Genomic DNA, 21,380 nt, shown 5'->3' with positions numbered 1-21,380 from the left:
CAATATGCTGCAGCATAATTCTCTTGACATTTTTATGTAATGCAGTAACAGGATTTTCAACAGGCTGTAATGTATTTACTTGAGCTTGGAAAAATTATATGATTATAGTAGCATGCTTCATTTTATTAAACTGGTAAAATAAATAAAGTTTTATATATTTAATAATAAAATACTGTATGCAATTATGCTGCAACAACAAGAATCTTTTTCTGATTAGAAAGCCTGAAAAAATAAGATGACAATAACTTGTGCAAAAACCTTTTTTTTTAACCTAAAAGTGACAAAAATAAAGGATGCATTTTCACTGAAGGTGTTTTATTTAAAGTGTATTCACTTTCTTTCTAACAGTTTATATGAGAAGATTTATCAGATGATCAATATCATGCCTGTCACTGTAGTCTTGGGTAAGAAGCAAGCTTGACTCTGTGCAAAGTTCAAAAATATACTTACCAAAACCCTCAGAGCTCAATTTTAAACATCTCAACAATTCAATCAGTGCATAAACAATATTGAAATAAAAGTAAAAATTACTTCTTTTGTTTTAGAGGTACTTACATACTCTCTCCTTATAAGTTGATATGGTGTTACACTAACAGTTGCTTAGTTTACACATCTAATTGAATATATTAATTTTATTTTAGCTCTGTTTTTGGTCTCTACCAACTCCTGAGGGAAATATCTGTCTCTTTATCTGCTAAACACTCCATTATGTTCACTAGCTAGTCTCCAACTGTGTCTGGGTGCTGAGCAAATATTGTTCTGTGGATGTTAAGAGTTTTTTCTCCGTAAACAGCTGCCTGCTGCAGCCTGAAATGTCGCTATGAGAGCAGTAAGAATGAACCAAAATAGCTAAGTAGTGGTTAGACAGCTAAACAATGAGCTGAATCTCAATAAAAACCTCTGCATGGACTAGAGCTGCTGCTCTGTTAAATAATCTGAAAGGATCTTAAAGCAGCGAGAACACATTACATTAAGTACCCAGCCATTATTCAGCCTGATCTGTATGAACATGTCACATAAGGACCTGTAATTATATGCTGGCACAACTCATCTATCATACACTTTCATGGAGGATCACACATACATATCACATGTTGCTTCCCACTCAGTGCGTGCAGATCAGAGCTGGTCATGTCAGAGAGGAGTGTTAATGGTGTCTGAAGACTGTCTGTGTGCTGCAGAACTGTCTCAACATCCCCCGTGGTTGTCAGCTTGCACATTTCATATTGACATTTTACATAGGAAGTGTATCCTGCTACATTTACTCATCAACACCAGTATGATAACTTCTCAGAAGTACTGTACTTTGTCTGTAGTCCTTTGCTGCACTATTGGCACAGCAAGGGTTTACTTGCCCCCTGTAGACTGAAAAAGTAGCTGTTAAAAGTTTGTAGCCTCGTCCTTCAGAGAGAACAGCAGATGCAGTCAGCTTGAATTCATTTTGATGGATTCCAAAAGGTCACAATGGAAAAAAGTATGAAACATAGAAACCTTTCAAACCTGCACCATATTGTATTTCTCTACTGTCCATCTGCATGGTTAGTTTGTTCCAAAAAAATGTATTGATAAACGCATTGCTTTCATTGGGAACACAATAATATGAAGAGAATTCGGCCATGTTTTAATGAAACCATGACTTTTCGGAAATTATCAGGTGTGTGGATTGGAGAGTGGAGAAAGACTTTATTGACATCCTTTCATTCTCTTTAGTTTGATGTGTCTTTGCCATTGGACACTTTTCATCAAAGAAAGGGTGCTTTCTTTGGTAACATGTGACCAACCGTATCTTTGAATATGACATATTGCCAGATTCTTGCCAAAAACAGGACTTATTCCAGTTCTGAGCATGATTGATTCCAATGCCGACAGAACTTGTTTAATTGATTTGAATTAAAGCTGACTACATTTAATTTATTTTATTAGTGTATTTAAGAGGGATCGTGCACATTAGTAAACATTGCTTTTAATGGCCAAGAAGCTGTTTTTTATCCGTAGGCCCTGGACAGATTTTACTAAGTCACCATAAAAAACAGCATATCAGATTAAAGTTACAAAGTTATTAATCATTTATCATTTATAAGTATGCACAATAGTAACAACAAAAGAAGAGAGAATATCAGTGTTATTAGAAACATCATTCAGGACACCCTTATATTACATCTGCAGCTGTTTTTTATTCCTATATTTGGAATTAAACCACAAAGTATTTGATAGTGAGCATTTCATACTAAGAACTTGAATCCTTTAAGGGTTTGATTTCCACTAGAGTCACCCATGCATGTCTTTAGGATGCACTCAAGGTACCACAAGGTCTGATAATAATTGTGCTCACTGAGTAATATTTACTGATGTTAAACTGGACTGCACATTTAACAAATTCAGAAGCAGTGGTTGCTGCAGTCCACTCCCTCAGATTGCATTTTTAGGTTAAAAAAATCACAGTTTTGTATTTGTTCACCCACTCAGGACAGCATGATGGCTACCAAAAAGCTTAGACATACAGTACAGTGCAGCAAATAACAAACCAAGTGCAGATATGTTAATTAAACCAGGGACTGTGTTTCCACTACATGGTACATCTCGACTCACCTCGACTTGCTCCTTTTTGGTTTTCCATTGTCAAAAGCTGTGAATAGCTCTTGGTATGTGTCAGACATTGCTTGGTTGTCCATGAAAGAATCTCAATAGGCAAGGATACCCTCCATTGTTCCTGTTTTTGTGTTGTGTTAAAGCTGATGTCACTGCAGTTTCACCTGGTGTCGCTATGACGATCAACTAAAGAATCCCACCTACACAGAGGGGTACCACCTGTTCTGAAAAATGAAATTAAAGCCAGTGGAAACATGGCATAATTTCTGAAAAGCAGTGCCTCCATTTCATTCTTACTTATTAACAGAAAACAAGCAGCACTTCATTTTGTCTTTTGTAAGTAAATAAGCTTTACCTGACCTGAATCACCCTGATGCAGTAAATATCCGTTCTGCACTAAAACAAACACTAAGCATTATTTACCGACTATCCAGTGCATGACAGCCGGTCTGTCAGGGAGTTCCTCCTGTGTCTGAAGATGGAAAGCTGTTACCTTTTCCACGTCCTCTGTCCCTGATTCGTTCCTCGGCTGGGTGATGCTTGGCTCGGCTGTGGGAGGTTTGATAGATGGTGTCTCCAGCTTTGGCAGCCTTATCTCCGGCCGTGCCAAGCGATCGTCATCTGCCACTTATCAGCCCCATAAACACCCCCCACAAACACTCTGCTTTGGAGGGACAGGGGGAGCAGGGAGAGGGGAGGGAAGGACGGAAGAGGATAAGAAATGGGTGGTAAGAGGATAGAAGAAGATAGAAGTAAGTGAAGAGAAGGAGAAGATGGTGAGAGCAGAGGCAAAAATTGGGGGAAAGGAGGACAGAATAGAGCACAGTAGGCATGGTATCATTTGAATTTTTCTCATGTCAATACAGTACCTTAATTTTGGCACCAATACCAAAAACAGTATGTCTCTTGATTCCTTACTTTGAGAAATTAACTTTTTTCCTACTTGACTTTTTTTTTCATTTAATATTAAAAAATGTTAAATGTGTCTAAACCCAAGCAGTTCTTGCCTAAACATAATTGCCAGAACTCCGATCTAAATCGGCAACTATCTTACCAAAGAATAAGAAAAGACATTCAGTGCTAACTTTTTGGTACTCGCCAGTTTTTGATACTTGCTCCCGCAAGTCTTCCAAACTACACAATAAATTTTACAACTGGATTCATAGGATTTATAATTGGCATAAAAAAATATCCATATGTGCATTTTCTGATCTGGCACTCCCACCATCAGGATAAGTGCATTCAAAAGTTATGAGGTTCAGGCTTTTAGGTGTTTGAAGGGTAACTTTGCTGATGTTACTTAAAGTTTGTTAAAGGTCTTGGGACGTAGGCTTACGACTGCACATGTGAAGAATGTTCAGTGAAGCTTTTTGTGGCTCCAGAAGGAGCTGTGCAAATCCTGATGAATAGAAACAATGTCACTTGAGTCAGCATCAGTTGCAGCTAAAGACTACTAAATTTGGAATGAAAAAGATGGTGGTGTGGAGTTAAAAAGAACTCCTTGTCTCTATTTTAGGCTACATTAGTTGTTACCAAAATATAATGCTGCAGGGATGATGCATTTTTGAGAGATAACCCTGAAGTTAGCATTGCCCTAGTTCCCGCGACAAAAAGCCAAATAGAGTTTTTTCATCAGATTTTGGATTAGTGCTGAAAACAAACGAAGTTTATAATACTTAGACGTTTAAAAATATATTGACTTTGATATGTAGGAGCACAAGTGCTAACATGCTAACACATTTCCATGTTTTAGGACTCATTCCTGCAGAACTTTGCAACTACAACTGAACGATTGGTGGTTAAGTTGCATTGTGGGTAATGTAGGCACCAAATTTTGTCAAGGAAGAAGATGCCACAGTTTTCTGAATCAAATTCAATCCTTTTTGAAATAGTCTATCCTGAGTATAAAATGTTATACGAGTACAGTGCCACACTAAATAAAAAATAATTAAGCTAGTAAGTGTAATAGTAAATTGATGGAGTACTCTTTTAAGGAAAGATTGTTGTCATGTGGAAAAGAAGCTAATGTTGGAGGATGGAAAGTGAGGAGAGAAAACGGACATATTGGGAGGTGAAGAGGAAGTAAGGTGAAGTGAATAAAGGGACAGAGGAAGTGGCAGTAGAGGAGGAAAACTGAGACTGCAGGCAAAATTTGCACAAATCCAGTTTGTCGTCACATTTTTGGAGCCAGAACAGGGTTTTATTTCATTTTTCCCCCCACATAGTGGAGGTCAGTTCCATTTGTGGAGTATTGGGTTTTATGACTCAAGACTCAATTTCTCAAAGGTCACCTCCACTTGGGGAATATTAGTTTTTATGACAATTCCCTCTCAGAAAGAAAACCTCTTTTATACACTTCCCAACAGCTCCAGTGGGAGTGTAAACTGTGTGAATGCCAAGCATCTAGTGGATGAAAGAAAATCTAGTAAAAAACATAAATTACTGATTTATTTGGGTTTGTATTTCATAGTGTGAGCGGTGATGTGCTAATGAACGCTTGTTATTGGAATAAGGCTTCCTGTCTCCGTGCAGCGAGGCGTCGGCTGATGCGGGGTCATTAATTGTTGTGGGTGGTCGGGATATGTTTTCCTGCCGGGGTCCCTGGTGTCATATCAGCTTAATGAATTGTTTATGTAAACTAATAGAGGTGTTTAAATACCTGCCTTTTAAAATGTGAATGAATCAAACGGAGCAAAAGCAAAGAGCTAAATGTCATAAATTAAAGCGGTGAACAGCATTCAACACAGCAAGGTAAACAAACACATTATGGTTGTTGTGTAATTGTATCTGGATAATGCCTGAGTTCAACTAAACATCACTTATGTGAGGTGTGGACTCAGTGACCCTGATGTTAACTTTAAAGTAAGAAGTTACATCATGTTTGAGGAGGTAAATCCAGATCTCATTTTAATTTTAAAAAAATGTTCGTCAGGATATAACTCCAGCATTTCCTAATATTTCTTTCAAATGAATTTTTGAAAGTCAATCATTATGTTTATATATATTTAGAAAGCTGGCAGCTAAGGTCTTAATCTGGCAAAGTTAACTTAATGCTCCACATAATCAAGATTTTTACAATGAAAAATACCAGTACAATAAATAAAAAGGTATCAGTCATAGTGAAAAACTTACAGAGAATCAACACCCAACTTTGCAGCTCCACTGAGTTTTTTAGCCTGAAGTCTTTCATCAACAATGTTTCTAATGGCACTAGGCAGCTGTTTTCAGTGGAAAAGCTTGAATAAGCTCACTGTTCAGTACCTTCCAGGCACCAAACAGCAAGACAAAGTTAGACGCTAACTGCTGAAAAAGTAGAATATAGTAGCTGAAGGGCCAACACTAAGTTTCATCAACAATGTGTAAGTTCTTTCCAAAGTTTGAGTGTAAAGCTAAATTACAAGTCAGTTTGTAACTCAGTCATGCTATGTGCTAAATTGGTTGCACCACAATTACTGCATTAAACTCACCTAACTAGTGATTTAGATGATAAGTAGGCTAAGTTGTCTGAGCAAAAGATGTTTTACAGCAGTTTTTCCAAAAGACTGGGTCATGATCCAAAGGTGAGTCAAAGGAGATTTGATTTGGGTCAACAAACTATGTCTGTGGAAGAAATTCTGCAAATTTAGGATTTATATTTCCAGAACACCTTTTAAAATGTGTACATTGTTTTACTGATGGGGGGCGGAGGGGCTCTGCTGGATCGCTTCATCAGGATGATGTTGGTGAAAGTCACGGATGAGGTCGGGGTTGACAATATTGCTGGCAGGAACCAAGGACCTTTCTTAAGGGCCATAGCCCTCCTAGTCGACCAGGTGCCCACGATAACTGCCAGGTGGGGTGCATCCTCATGGTCCTGGGAAGTTTCAGTCTCACAGCCACAGCGTTAATCACTTTAGAGATAGGAAAAGGACCCACAAAGCGAGGGGCCAACTTACGGGATTCCACAAGGAGGGGGAGATCCTGGGTCGACAGCCACACTCTCTGGCCAGCTTGGTAGTAAGGGGCAGAGGTCTGCAGGTGGTCCTCTGTTTTCTTGTAACGTGCAGAACTCTGGAGAAGGTTCTGCCGGGCCCAGCTCCAGATACGGCACCAATGGCGGCCCAAGGCCAAAGCAGACAGGGCCCTGGCCTCACCCTCCAGGGCAGGGAACAGGGGAGGTTGATAGCCATAAATTCACTGAAAGGGGGAGAGACCAGTAGAGGAGCAAGGCAGTGTATTATAAGTGTACTCAAACCAAATGAGATGTTTACTGAGAGTGATAACCGGAAGAGAGGCTGACAGAAGCACCAAGAAAGGAGCAGAAAGCTTACCAAAACTGAGAAACAAACTGGGGGCCCTGGTCCAAAACCACGTCAGTGGTAAGTTTGGTAGTATTACATTTGGAGGGAGGCAGACCCTTAATAAAATCCAGAGAAATGTCAGACCAGGGTCGATGAGGAACAGGCAGTGGGCGCAGAAGACCAGGAGGTGGATGGCAGGAGACTTTGTTCCAGGCACACACTGAGCAAGCAGCAACATATTCTCCCACCTCCTTTTCCATGGTGGGCCACCAGAAATGCTGCTTGATGACAAACATGGTCCGGCCTATCCTCGGGTGGCAGGACAGGAGGGAAGTGTGAGCCCAATGAATCACCTGGGAACAAAGAGAAGAAGGCACAAACAACCAGTTCGGGGGGCAGCCATGCGGCACAGGAGCATTAGCACAAGCCTGTCTGACTCTTTCCTCAGTTTCCCCATTTGACAGCCTCCACCCTACATGAGGGTGACAGAATGTAGATGGGATAGTTAGATGCTGAGTCAGAGTCCACAAGGCGAGAGAGAGCATCTGGTTTAATGTTCTTAGAGCCTGGGCGGTAGGACAGAAAAATTTTAACAGTTAAAAAAAAGTGCCCACCTGACCTGACGTGAGTTGAGTCTCTTAGCAGTCCAGAGATACTCTAAGTTCTTGTGGTCCATCCACATGAGAAATGGATGCTCTGCTCCCTCCAACCAATGGCACTACTCCTCTAATGCCACCGTGACTGCAGCAACTCCTGGTTTCCAATGCCATAGTTTCTCTTAGCAGCAGAAATTTTCCAGGATAGGGAGGAACATGGATGGAGTTTGAGCATTGGGAGAGTAGTGCCCCGATCTCAATATCTGAGGTGTCCACCTCAACCAAGAACTGCTGGTGTGAGTCAGGTAGGACCAACACAGGGGCTGTGGTGAAACAGGTCTTAAGTTTCTGGAACATCTGGTCAGCTTGGGGAGTCCACTGAAACTTGACATTGGTAGAGGTCAGGGCATGCAAAGGGCCTGCAACACTACTGAAATTTCTTATGAAATGTCTGTAGAAGTTAGCAAGCCCCAAAAAACGTTGAAGCTGCTGACAGTTGACAGGAATAGGCCACTCTGAGACAGTGTTAACTTAAGCTGGATCCATCTGAACAGTCCCCTCAGAAACAATGAACCCCAAGAAAGACACAGTAGAAACGTCAAATCCACATTTCTCTGCCTTAACAAAGAACTGGTGGACGAGGAGGCACTGGAAGACACTACGGACATGTTGGATGTGGGTCTTCTTGTCAGGGCAGAAGATGAGGATATCTTCCAAATAGACGAACACGAAGATGTTGATCACGTCTTTGAGGACATCACTGACTAGAGCCTGGAAAGCAGCTGAGGCATTTGTGAGATCAAAGGGCATCACAAGATATTCATAATTCCCACTTGGAGCCTTGATAGTCAATGCAGGGGCGAAGGATCTTGTCTTTCTTTTCCACAAAGAAGAATCCAGCGCTGGCAGGGGAAGATGAAGGACAAATAAGATCAGTGGCCAGTGAGGAATGCACATACTCCTTCATAGCCTGCATCTCAGGATTGGACAGGGAATAAAGTCATCCTCTTGGGGGGAGTGGTGCCAGGTAACAAATCAATAGCACAATCATAAGCTTGGTGAGGGGGAATAGGGTAGCTTTGGCCTTATTGAAGACCTCCTTGAGATCAAGGTAACAGGGGAACACCTTGGAAAGGTTAGGTAATTCTGAGTTCTGGGCATCTGACGCTGTTGTAGAAGGAGGGAGGAGTGCAGCTGAAGCCAGAGGAGCAGTAGACGAAAAGTAAGTCTTTAAACATTCCTTTCCCCAAGCAGTAACTTTTCCAGTGGACCAGTCTATGTGGGGGTTGTGCAGGGCTAACTAGGGGTACCCTAAAATGAGTGCGTGCTGAGGAGACTGGAACAGGTGGAAGCTCAGGAATTCTGTGTGATTGTCCAGAAAAACTAACTGAACAGGTTGCATGTGGTGAGTTACCCTACACAGAAGACGACTGTCTAAGCCACTAGCCTCCAAAGGTTTGGGCAGGGGAAAAAGGTCAAGGCAGAGTCTTTTGGCTAACTCTTGTTCCATCAAGCTAGCATCAGAACCAGAATCAACCAGCAATGGATAACTAAGGGACACAGAGGGAGAGGAGAGGGTAACTTGTGTGAGAGAACAAGAGGGACATACAGAGAAGGTAGTATGGTTCACCAGCATCCTCTTCTTCACTGATGAGCCTGGTCTTTTACTGGACATGAGGCAATGAGATGACCCAGCTGAGCACAGTAGATACACCGCCCCTACCAAAACCAGTGCCACCTCTGGAGTCAGTCGGGTTCTACGAAGCTGCATGGGTTCCTCTGGCACTGAAGGGGGCGCTGCAGAGGTGGTTGGTTGGAGGTGCTGACTAGCAGGATGCCGGGATGGATGGAAGCTGGCTGAAGGCTGCCTCTGCCTGGATCTTTCTTTTTGCTCTCTCCCAGAGCCGCTTGTCAATCCAGGGGGATGAGAGAGTCCAGGTCCTTTGGTAGTTCAAGGGGGGCCAACTGGTCCTTCAATGGTTCTGACAACCCATGGAGGAAGGCATCAAACTAGGCAGGTTTCAACCACTGTCTGCTGCTAGGGTGGGGAATTCAATAGCGTAATCAGAGACTCCTCTCTTACCCTGGTGTAGAGTGCTCGGGCCGCCTCCCATCCTGGAGCAGTGTGTTCAAAAATATCTGGTAAAAGAGCTCCAGTGACTCACAGATAGGAGATTATTTGTTCTATTCTGCCGTAGCCCAAGCCTCAGCTCTGCCGGAGAGATGGGAGATAATATATGCCACCTTGGTCCGGTCCATAGGATAAGAGGCTGCCTGGAGCTCAAAATGAAGACTGCAGTGAACCAGGAATGCCCGACAGTCATCAGAGTCACTGCTGAATTTCTCCGGCCTGGAGAGATGCAGAGACAGGGCAGGAGCAGGTGGGGGCAATGGAGCAGGCACTGGAGCAGTGGGGTCAGTAGGAGGAGGGGAAGGAGGTCTGGGTTGAGGCTGCACCTTCTGAAAATTTTCCACAAGGAAATCTGCCATCTGCTTCATTTCTTGGCGCAGCAAAGTTAGCTGCTCCTCCTGGTGTTGAATCATCTTCCCCTAAGCTTGAAGAGCTGCCCGCACTGGATCTGAGTCCATTGAGTCCATGCTGGCCAGTTCGTACTATCAGACTGGAGCCAACAAAGAAGGACTCAGATGCTGGACTCAAAAAACACAAGGTCTTCACTGAAAAAAAAAGTGGTCAGTACGCAGAACAGTCAGTCCACAATTACAAACAAAGGTATCTGAAGGCAGAAGGCAAATGCAGGGTCAAAAATACAAATACTAATAGAACACTAGGAAAAACAGCTAGAACACACACTCAAACAACTGAGAACAAACTGGCAACAGACAAAGGGCAGCACAAGGACTAAATACACAAGGGAGGAAGGGTAATGAGGGACAGGTGAAACCAATCAGGGCGGGGCAGGTAATCACACAGGAGGGAAACACACAGGGGCAGGAAGAAAAGTACTTGAAACAAAAGACAAGGGTGAGTATCAAAATAAAACAGGAAACACTGACAAGAACTGAAAACAAGGAAAACATGACCTTAATGGGAACCTCAGGCTGTAACAGCATCATTGATGCTATTTTATCAGATTTTTCAGGAACATAAAATTGAAAGAAAGAACCAGCTGACCTGGGTCCACATTAAGTAGGCGTATATTTGACATTACATTTATTGCATGTTATTGTATGCAAAGATTCTGGTCAAGGATCAGCTTTGCAGTACATGACAATGTGTTAATACATATCACATCTGTCCTGTTGTCTCATGTCTCTTGAACATAAGTGAAGTGAAGGCTGAGGCCTTAGATTTATGCGTAGGTTCTATCTTATTTCTTTTCACAAAATATTCTACCAATAATAAACCTGGAAAATGTGTGGGAAGACCCTGCTCTAATTCCCCAAGATCACAATCTGAACTTTTATTGGACTGGCAAACCACATATTCATTCTTACTTCAGAACCATGATGATACGGTCACAGGTTCTCTAAGCTTCTTTCTGACTGAGAAATGAACAAAGCTAACTTCCTTTAGCTATATCTGGATCAAAATGACCTAACAGCCATTTTACTGCTCTTTTACTTCTTGTTTGAATTTAGTTTTTGTCATATTCTCTATTTCTTATCCCTTCCATCTCTTGTCTTTTCCCCTCTTCTTTTTCCTCCCATCCCTCTCTCTCTCACGCATAATTTTTCATTCACTTCCTTCTCCCTTACCCCTTCTTAATCTCTTTCACTGTTCCTCCCACATCTCATTTTGTCTCCCCCATGTCTGTCACCCTCTCTCCTCTTTTTTCTCAGTCTTCACATCTCTCTCTCTCTCTCTCTCTCTGTGTCTGTCTCTTTCTCTCCTCCCTTAATGGTCTGTCGTCCCCCAGGTGGCCCTGGATGCCATTTCGGCCCCCTGCTTTTGAATTTAATTACACATGGCATTGTCTTCATGGAGCCCCCCCACCCCCACACCCCAACCCACACACACACACACACACACACACACACACACACACACACACACACACACCCCGAGCTGCTGCTGGTTCATACACCATCCTAGATTACTGCAGGCAATAACACCCAGGGGTGGGGGTGTGGGGAGATCAACAAGGAACAGATTGAAGGCTGAAAAGTTGATATCAGAAATCAAATTAATGCAAGTGAGAGCGAAACCATATCTAATTAAGACGCTTTTGAAAAAACGACAGTCAAATCTGTTTTGACAGAAATTCTCATCACTCGTAGTGTTGATTATGGGATGAAGAGTTCATTGACAAACTGCTAGAAATGTGTGTTTTTATGAAAGTCTGCTCCATGTTCAACTTTTATTGCTTAAATTGATAGCACAGGATAGATAAAATAATGCAAATACTTCATGAATGTGAATTTAACTTTTAAGTAACTAAATCACCTCATAGATGCAACAGTGAGGCAAGTTGGGTTATAAGAATTTGAAGAATTTATCAACCCTCTGCTCAATTTGTCCATCTAATATATCATCCTATAAGTCATATAAGATTATTAGTATTTATGCAGTTTCTTATAGATATTGTGAGATTTTTCTTTTCCTTTTAGGCTGTAGCATCTGCAGTTTGGGCACAAAATCAGTGGCTCAGATAACAGAGGGAAAAAGTGAAAGTATAATCTGATACAATCCATTAGTCTAAAGTATCATATAAATGCTTAACTAAACTTTGAGTGACATGCTGTAGAGCAGTGGCTCCCAAATGTTTTCTGGCATGTCCCCTTCAGAAGCTGAAAAAAGTTCACACACCCCAACCCCACATGGAAAAGAGGTGGAAAAAATATGGTATCAGATTAGTATCAGTATTGGCAGATACTCAAGGTTGCTGTATCGATATTGGTATCAGACAATAAAGAGGGTATTAAGCCATCCCTACACAATTCACATTCAGATATTGCATTTATAGTGTGCGTGTGTGTATGTGTGTGTGTATTAGGTATTGAATATGAGGCAGTTTTGAAAAACTGGCCAGGGGCGAGATAATACATTAATAACATTTATCAGATAAAAAGAGTAAACATTAAAAACATTAAAATATCCGTAACTCATCTTCCGTCTCGTGATTTTCAAACATGGCTAATCGGATAAACAGTGTTGCAGAATCTCCCAAACAATTTAAGTGAGTAGTGACCTGTTTTCAAAAGGAATAAACAACTGAGAAACATAAAATGTCTCCTAAAGCCCCAACATCACAAGTTGACTTGAAAGACATAATTTACATCATGTTTTTAGCCTAAATCTCCTTAGCTATGTTCACAAGTGCATGCACACTGGTCACCATTCACTGAAACTGTTTGGGAGATTCTGTAACGCTGTTTCCATACAGCAGTGTTTCATGGACCAAAACAGTAAACCTGACCACGAAGAAGAGAATATGACACAATTTTCATTTCTGTTTGAACTATTCCTTTAAACATAGCCTGAACTTCTTCCATCATGCAATCACTCAAATGTTGGAATGATTCATGTACATGAAACATGAACTGTGCCTACCAAGGACAGAATGAGCTCTTTTAGTGTGTGCAGGCTAATATGCAATATTCCAATAACAGCCAAGGGGCATTATTGAACATTGTCTAATTGGTATAAGCAAACAAAAAGATTCCAGTATGAATCAATTTATTTTCATCTGCCAAGTATCAGAATATGCAGCCTTTTACAATAATGCAGTGTTTTCCAGCATACAATGTCATTTTGTCCTGTTCCTTTTAAAAGTAGCCCTTCTTTGTTATAATGGCTCGAACAAACTGCCTCAATACTAAAATTTTCCCATGACTCTTTTCACTGTTTGTCTGCAAAAAATAATTTGACTCTGTTTTTTGATCATTTTCTGTTGTGTATTTTGTACGTACAGTGTATATCAAATAGAGATCGTTTTATTTAGACACAAAAGTCCTCAGTGTTGTTTTTTTTTGCTGTAAAACAGGTTTGTACCTGGAAGAAACTTCCCCACTGATACAAATGGCTGAGCGTCACTTTCTATAACTTTTCCTAGCTCTAACATCAGCAAGATTTTTTTTCTTTTAGGTTTTAGCTGCAGCATTTTTCCTGTTGGCTTTTTTATTATCTGTGAGACATTCAGTGATGGTTGGGAGCATCAGAGCAGATCTTGCAGGGGCAAAGAAAAAAAAAAACAGCCAGCGATATATTTTAATTTGCTCAGGGATCGTCGCTCTCATGATCAACTAATGTGATTACACCCCTGTACTGTGTCACTGCAGTGACGCTGCTGCGCGGCTCTCCCTGCCTTTGCTTTTGAAGGATGGCTGTTGTTTTCTTCTCATTATACGGCTCCTGAAATGTACCCATGAGGGTGAGTGTGAGGTATGGCGGTTGGGTGGGTGGGGGTTGGTTAGTGGTTGAAATAACGACCCCTCAGTGCTGAAAAAGCATCTATTCTGTTGGTCCAGGACTTGTGGAGCCAGCCTGGGCCTTTCCCTTTTGTCAGCGGTGAAAAATGAAGCATTTCTGAATCCCCGGCACTCGCTGTGTTTCCCTCTAGGCGCCTCAGATACATTGAGTTAACATAAAGCAAAATTCAGGACAGGGGCGGCCCGGGTGACAAATGAAGCGCCTCCGTGTGTTTTGGAGGGAAAATAAAGGGGCCCCTTTTGTAGAAATGAGATTTGCTTCTCGTTACTTCCTTCAGGCCCAATTTTTCCCCCGCAGTCCAAATGTATCTGAGAGGTACAATGGAAGATGGAATATTCTTCAAATGGAAAAAAGAGAATAATCAGAGTATAGATCATTTTCCTTCAGCTCTGTAGTCCATTGCTGCTTCATTCCCATTTTGTCACATTACAGCTTATTTTCACTCTGTGCTGCCAGCCAGGCCAAAAGAAAAGTCACCAGTCAGCCTGATCACGACATTCAGACCATTGCAGCTTCTTAAAAATGGATCCAATTTGGGTTTTGGAGAGAAAGCTCACTAGGGTACAAATGAGGCACCTCGGCTCGCCTGTTCACGAGCAGTGCTCTCATCCGACTTGGACTCATTTGTAGTCTGCAGGAGAGGAGAGGAATGGATGGTCCGGATAGCTCTTGGCTACATTTCGGAGAGGCTGCAGTACCGCGGTGTTGGGAGGTCCAAAGACTTGTTCGCTAATTAGAGCGAGCGAGCTGCCTGTGATGTAGTCACGCTCACTGGCCGTGTGGCAAGTCACGCCGGGGAAGCAAACGGGGGCGTCTGTGTTGCTGCAGAGTTTTCTGATTCCCACCCAACGAAAATCATGTCGAGAGCTTTCATGTTTGTTTGTGTTTGGGTATATCAGGCTTTTCACTCCGATTCTGTATCAGGAATTAAATGTGTGTGTGGGTATAAGGTGTTTCTGTGTGTGTGTGTGTGTGTGTCTGAGCCTGTCAATTAGGCTTTCCTGCAGATGCAAGTCAAATAGGTTTTGCCTCACCAATTACCAAAGGCACTTTAGGCAACAGAGTCTTTACTTGTTTCAGTGAGTCTGGTGCCAGTGTTGCCTGCTGTTTACCATCTCTGCCTGTGTTTCATTTGAACTTAATTAATCCTTTAAAACATTTTGGAAAAATCAATGCATTGGTACCCCGACAACTTTCATTTAAAGTAAGTAGTTGAGTTTGCCACCAACAAAAGGATTGGCAGCATCAGATTAAAACAAATTAAACAGATTTAATCTGTAAAATGAAAGTAAATTAAAGCTGCATTGTTATATTATTTATTTCTGTAAGCCAGTGTGTGTGGCTCCAGCAGTTGCAAAACAAACTTCTAAGCAAACAACACTTCTCAACCCTTCCTCTTTATCTCTCCCAAAATGAAACTTTTCAGATTGAGATGTGATATCTGGCAAAAAAAACAAAAAAACAAAAACAACAGACAGGTTGAGCATGATGTCAGTTTAAAACTTTAGTCTTGACTTTTCTCATAAATAATTGGTGATTGCAGTTCTTTGCCTAGTGGGGTAGATACAATGGCAGAATGTGATCTCATAAAATTTTGGCTAATCTGAAGTTCTTCTAGTACACTGCTTTACATCAATTACTGTGGCAATATTTGCCACCTTGGGATAAAATCTCAGTCTAAAAGCTCCTTATAACCACTTACTGAACTCTGCTGGACTAAAGGGTCCAGTATACTCTGTCTGAAGTGCTTGTCAGATGGTTGAATAGCTATTGAAATCCCCTCCCACTCTTTTCTGACCCCAGGTTAGGAGCATCTGTGTCCAACCATTTCTGTAACTTTCCAAAATAGAAAACCTGACATTCACACTCACTTCTTGTCGTGATTGGTTAGCTGTGAGGGGGTGAGAAAGGATTGAATTTCTCTCTCAAGCTCTCTTTTTTTATCCTTGGCATAACTATTTCTGTCACCTTTCAGGTTAACAACCAAGTGAAACACTAGTTACTTCCAGAAGAGATGGGCTGAAAATATGCACTATTATCCAAAGTTTAGCATAGGCATGGTAATACAGTGGTTAGCATCACTGTCGCCTTGGACCAGCAAGGTTCTGGGTTTGAACCCACTGCTCAGCTGCAGCCTTTCCATGTCAGGGTGTTCTTTTCATGACTGTGTGGGTTTCCAGCAGGTGCTCATATTCTACAGGTTGTTGTGAACTGCAGTAATTTAGCAACCACTTTGTTTCTACAAGGTAAACTCTCCCATTGAAAGAAAAAAGCTCCTAGATGTAAATGCTCAGTGAGTTGTTTCGATTATCTTGAGCAACTCTGTCATGATAGACCACCAAAATTATCTAGACAGATTAATAGGTAAAAGGAAAAATATGTATTTTTTTGATTGTGGGGTGAACTGCCCCTGTAAAAAACTGCAAGAAATCATGTCACTGCATGTACAAGTCCTTAAATTAATGCAGCTTTCAAAAGGAAATCAGTAAATTACATGCAGCTGCTCTCTCTGGGCTGTTGCTCTTCTGACCACACCCCATTTAGTGATGTCACAACAACCGTTTTACCTCCAACAAGTGATTCAAAACACTGGAGATGGTGGGGCGCTGAGGAGGTTGGAGAGCCCAAATAAGAAACAATAGACGTCTCCGTCAGACGCGTGTAGCACTGACGGAGAAATCTGTTCAGATGCTTCTCAGTGAGCAGGAGGGGAGGCGACACTGACAAACCAATTCAGCCACTTCAGCTTCTATTTCTCACTGGAAGGAGCTGAGCCGGACTCACTACCTGCTGACAGCATTATTAAGATGTGTCGGCCCACTTGGCTATTGCAGACAAGGTGTTCATATGTCTCTGTCTGAGGCCTGTACGCCCACCAGTCAGCCAGTTCTATTCACACTCTTTGAAATATGGGTTCCAAAAGAGTTCTATACAGAATCATTTGCTTCTGAACAACCCTTTATTTGAAGAAAGGGTTTGTCAAGAGTTCTTTGTAAGACTAAGGGTTCCATTAAGAACCCTTTTCATTCAAAGGAACTGTTTTGGCAGAGTGAGTTCTTCGAGGATTATTGAAATCCTCGAAGAACTCTTGTCAAACTGGGATCATCAATTGTTCTTTGTACCATAATATAAAAGAGTTCTTGGTAAAACCCTTGAAATAAAAAAGGTTCTTGGTAGAACCCCCTTGCTGGGTTCTGTATAAACCCTTGGAATATAAGAGACTTCTGGGTAGAACCTCCAGGGTGGGTTCTGGGTGGAGCCATTACACCATAGAAGGGTTCTCTGTAGAACCTCTCATAGGGGGCTCTGGATGAAACCTTTCACACTAGGTGTATCCCTTTATGTTGGGTTCCAACTCTCTGAGTAGTAAGCATCTTTATTTCTTACTGTGCACTGTGGTTTTATTAGTATATGTAACCAAGAAGAGCCTGTTTTTCATACTTTCTGAATACCATCTCTTAATGCACTTAAAGGTACCAAACAGTAACTGAAAACTTAATGTTTCCACCTTAAGTGTTATTATCTTTGGGTATTAGAGACAAGTGAGTACTAACAGTATTTCTTTGCCCATAGGTGACAAGTGTGGTTTTATACATTATAAGGATGTACTCATTTAAGGTCAAGGTCCATGGTTATACAACACTTGGCAACACTTGTGAATTATGCTCTGACAGATTGAAAGACTGATTATAAAAGCTGTGGGTGAATTTGGAGGACTATGGCAGAGTCAAGGCTCACTATTTGCATATCCTTCATCTGCCTGGTGTGTCAACAAAAGGAGACTCGCTCTCTGTCTCCACACCGGTGTATTCAGATGCAAAGTAAAGTGAATGTAATTATGTATCCTTTCTTTTTTTCAGAACATTTTGTTCTGGCTTTAATATGCGCTCTGCCGTGTATTTCAATTGTAGCCCTCCATTTGTTTCCCGTTAAGGTGATGAAAAAAAGAACAATGTGCAGGGTTTAATTCTATTTGTGTGGAAATTTGTTGTAATATTTGCCTGGCGGCAGGTCAGGTTAAGAATTCATATTTCATAAAGTGAAGATATGCTACAATAATAGGTCATTTGGTTCTGGAACGGCAGAATTTATTGTCGAGCCCTGTGGAGGTGTTTTTGGCCTAATTCAGCAAACGTTTGCGTCTGGGAAGTGCTCACAAGATAACCCCAGTGACATCCACACCTTCTCCACCTGTTTGCTAAAATCCAAATTTCATTGTTAGCGTGGCACTGACCTCAGTTTAAAGCATAGGTGGAATGAGGCGAATTCAGAAATGTTTGAAGGGAAAGAAAGAGCAGGAATAGAGGAGAGAAAAGATCTTCATTATTGAACTTTCACTAGAGCTTCATAAGAGACTATATATCCCACTCAACTGCCAATATAACCATTTGCCAACTGTACAATATGATTTTGACCTACCTACTCGCCACTTCACAACCTCGAGATAGGAGCGTCTTGTCTGGAAATCTGAAATGTGATTGGTGACTTGGATTGTTTTTGTCTGGGGAGTGCTCACATATTTTGCCACCTGTCCACTACAAATTTAAATGTAAGCACTTACTCTTGTTTAAAGGATAGTGGTTGTATAGTGGATGGGGTTTGATTTAAAATGTCTGAAAGTGTAGCAAACAGGAACAAAGACGAAAGAGGCAACTGAAACATTATGGTGGTGTTAGTACAGTTAGTGTAAAATCATTTCTGCACTTAAAGTCATAAATCAACAAGATTTAAGAGTCTGTAGCCACACAAGCAGCTCTGTACAGCTGAGCTGCTTGTGTGGCTGTAGAGTCTTAAATGTTGTTATGCTTTGAACTAAATGTGAACATCCAAATGGTAACATGTCCACAATGACAATCCTGGTTCTTTGGTACTTTGGTTGAACGTGTTCCTGTTCACAGGGTCCCATGTTGATGAAAGTAAGGGGAAAAACTTAAAGTTCCTTTGATTCTTAACTGCAACACCACTGAATTTATGGGGATAAATGAATAATGTATAAAATAAATTCTGTCAAATACAAGTTTTCCTTCTATAGCACATTAGGTTACAGTCTAAGTGAGAAGGCGAGTTCTGTCATTAAGCCTGCTTCATCTTAGCTAGCTAGACTATAATGCTAAAGTTACTGTCACAGTGTAGTGTATATCTATAGCTTAAGTACTTTAATGTGTAATGAAATCAACAATAAATAAATAACTTGTGAGAATAAAAAGTCATTGTCAAGTTCACTGTCAACCATGTAGGTTAAAAGATCAAGCATTAACAATTACTTCATGTAAGCTGTAAATTAACTTAAAAGTTAATCTTATCACTTTTTTTTCCCAATAATTAGTCTTTTTTAGCCAGAACACACAAGCAATTTTTTGGACCTCTTGGACAGAGCTGTTAACAAGTCTAACAAATACCAGTGCAAGCAAACAAATGGTCCCAATGGAAACTAGAGAGTTTTACCACTTTAAAAACTTAAGTGCAGTAAATGTGTGTTGAGCAAAAAAAAAATACAGATGTCTTAGCAGACTGTACAAAGAATAAACAAAAAACATTTGCACTGATACCCATGCACTTTAACAATACTTAAGTTTTTCTGTAACTAAGAAAACGGTTGAAGGGATTCTGTGCAACCCCCTGAAGTAAGTCCCTCGGTCGAGGAGAAATTAAGCTTTAAGGGTCATATATAATGAAAAAACTTGAGGTGTTTTGAGCAACCGGTCCCGGTGTCCCATGTTTTATGCTAACCCCTAAACCTAACCCATTATATGCTGTATAGAGGTGAACGTAGAAATGACCCCCATCCAGCATGTCAGCATGCCAACATTTATCAATTAGCATATAACACAAAGCAAAGCTGAGGCTAACAAGAATCTCGCATTTAGTCATTTGGCGTTTAGTGAAAACTCAGTCATAGTTATAATTCATGCTGTGTGGAACGTAAATGTCTGTACCAAATTTCATGGCAATCAGTTCAAACATCGTCAAGATATTTCAATCAATAATTGAAAACTGGTGGTGGTGTACCTTTCATTTACCTGCTCGTTTGAAATGTTGTCAGGTGTTAGTGTAGACACTCAAACCGCCATACCTACAGTCCTCAGAAACAGCGAGTGTTGTGCTGATCTCATGCCCACCAGACCCACCAGCAGTGGTACTGAAGACTTCTATAATTTCAAACTGGTCTGTCTTGCTGCCTCTTGGGGCCTGCGCACAATGAAGACAGTAGGTACTGATGAATCTTTATTTTTCTTATTGCCTTCTGTGAAATTTTGGAATTAAAAACATCCTTGTATGACACACACACACACACAGAAAAACATGTTAATGAGATTTGATCTTGCAGCTGTCATATAAAAAATGTCAAAATTGCTGTGATACGTTTCTCAACCCGATGATGGGAGAAGATTTTAGATTCAGGATGTTTTTCAGTCATCTGTAAGTTTCACTACATTTGCGAGGTGTTTGGATCAATGGCTTTCTGGTTCTGTTGTATATACGTTGTGTGTGTTTAAAGCTCAGGAGGAGGGAGGAAGCATCGATTTTCCGTGAATCAGTCGAGTGCAGAGTTTAAAAGCTGGTTTGGCGGAATTTGTGCCATTGATTAATAGCAGCGCCTGTATACACATGGATGCATACTGCACATTATTGTGGACACCAGGGATTGATCAAATTTTAAGGTTTAACCAGTTTAAACTGTATGAAGCACAAGAGTGCTGTGGAGTATGAATGTTATTGCTGTTTTCTTCTGTTATTATCAACTACTTGTGATTTCTTGTTTATTTTAGTCTGTAGAATATTGTTTAACTGAATTAGTTTCATAAACCACCTGTGAGTTTTTTATGAGTTTATGGGTTAAAACATCTATGTTTGGCATTTTTCAGTTTTATTGATGATTGTTATTTCCTTTCTGTTCTTTTCGCACTGTAGTTAAGCAGAAAGCAGCTCTGGAGAAGGAAGCCAAAGTCAGCATCCTAGAGGCCGGGGTCGCCGATGTGAGTACATCAGTTTTCACTTTGGATTCACTTCCAATTTAAATCAAGTGGTTTGGAACATTAGTAACACATCAAGATATGAGTTCAACCCAGTGGAATCAGAATCATCCTACACTGAAGGTCCAAAAGTATGTGGAAAACCCCAACCACAAGCATTAATTTACTGCCTCTGTAATGCAGCATCTATGCTTTTGGAGCCTTGCTGCAGGGATTTGCTCCCATTCAGCCACAGGAGTATTAGTGAGGTTCAACACTGATGTTGGGTGATGAGGTGTGGCTCACAGTTGGTGTCCCAGTTCATCCCAAAGGTGTTAGATTGGTTGGGGTTGAGGTCAGGGCTCAGTCAAGTTCTTCCACACCAAACTGGGAAAAACATTTCTTTATGGGCCTGACTTTGTGATTGGAGGCAATGTCATGGTGAAACAGGAAAGGGACAAATATAAACTGTTGGAAGCACACTATTGTCTAAAATATCAATGCATGCTCCGGCATTGTGTTGTGTGGTTCTGCAGCTTTTGCCTTCATTGAATCAAGGGGAATAGACCAA

General features: G+C 41.1%; 1 protein-coding gene across 1 annotated transcript in view; it reads left to right on the top strand.

Annotated features, from left to right (window-relative positions):
• The window catches only part of LOC146318071 (receptor-type tyrosine-protein phosphatase N2-like), a 299,017-nt gene that overhangs the window by 146,838 nt on the left and 130,799 nt on the right, over positions 1-21,380 (top strand). Inside the window, exon 12 of the mRNA XM_084731518.1 lies at positions 20,769-20,833. Coding sequence (XP_084587644.1) covers positions 20,769-20,833 — 65 coding nt within the window. The remainder of the gene's footprint in view (positions 1-20,768; positions 20,834-21,380) is intronic.

This window comes from Lutjanus erythropterus, chromosome 12 (genome assembly GCF_056507025.1).
Source record: "Lutjanus erythropterus isolate fLutEry1 chromosome 12, fLutEry1.hap2, whole genome shotgun sequence".
Classification (NCBI taxonomy): Eukaryota; Metazoa; Chordata; class Actinopteri; order Lutjaniformes; family Lutjanidae; genus Lutjanus; species Lutjanus erythropterus.
This window is presented reverse-complemented; position numbering and strand designations above follow the sequence as displayed.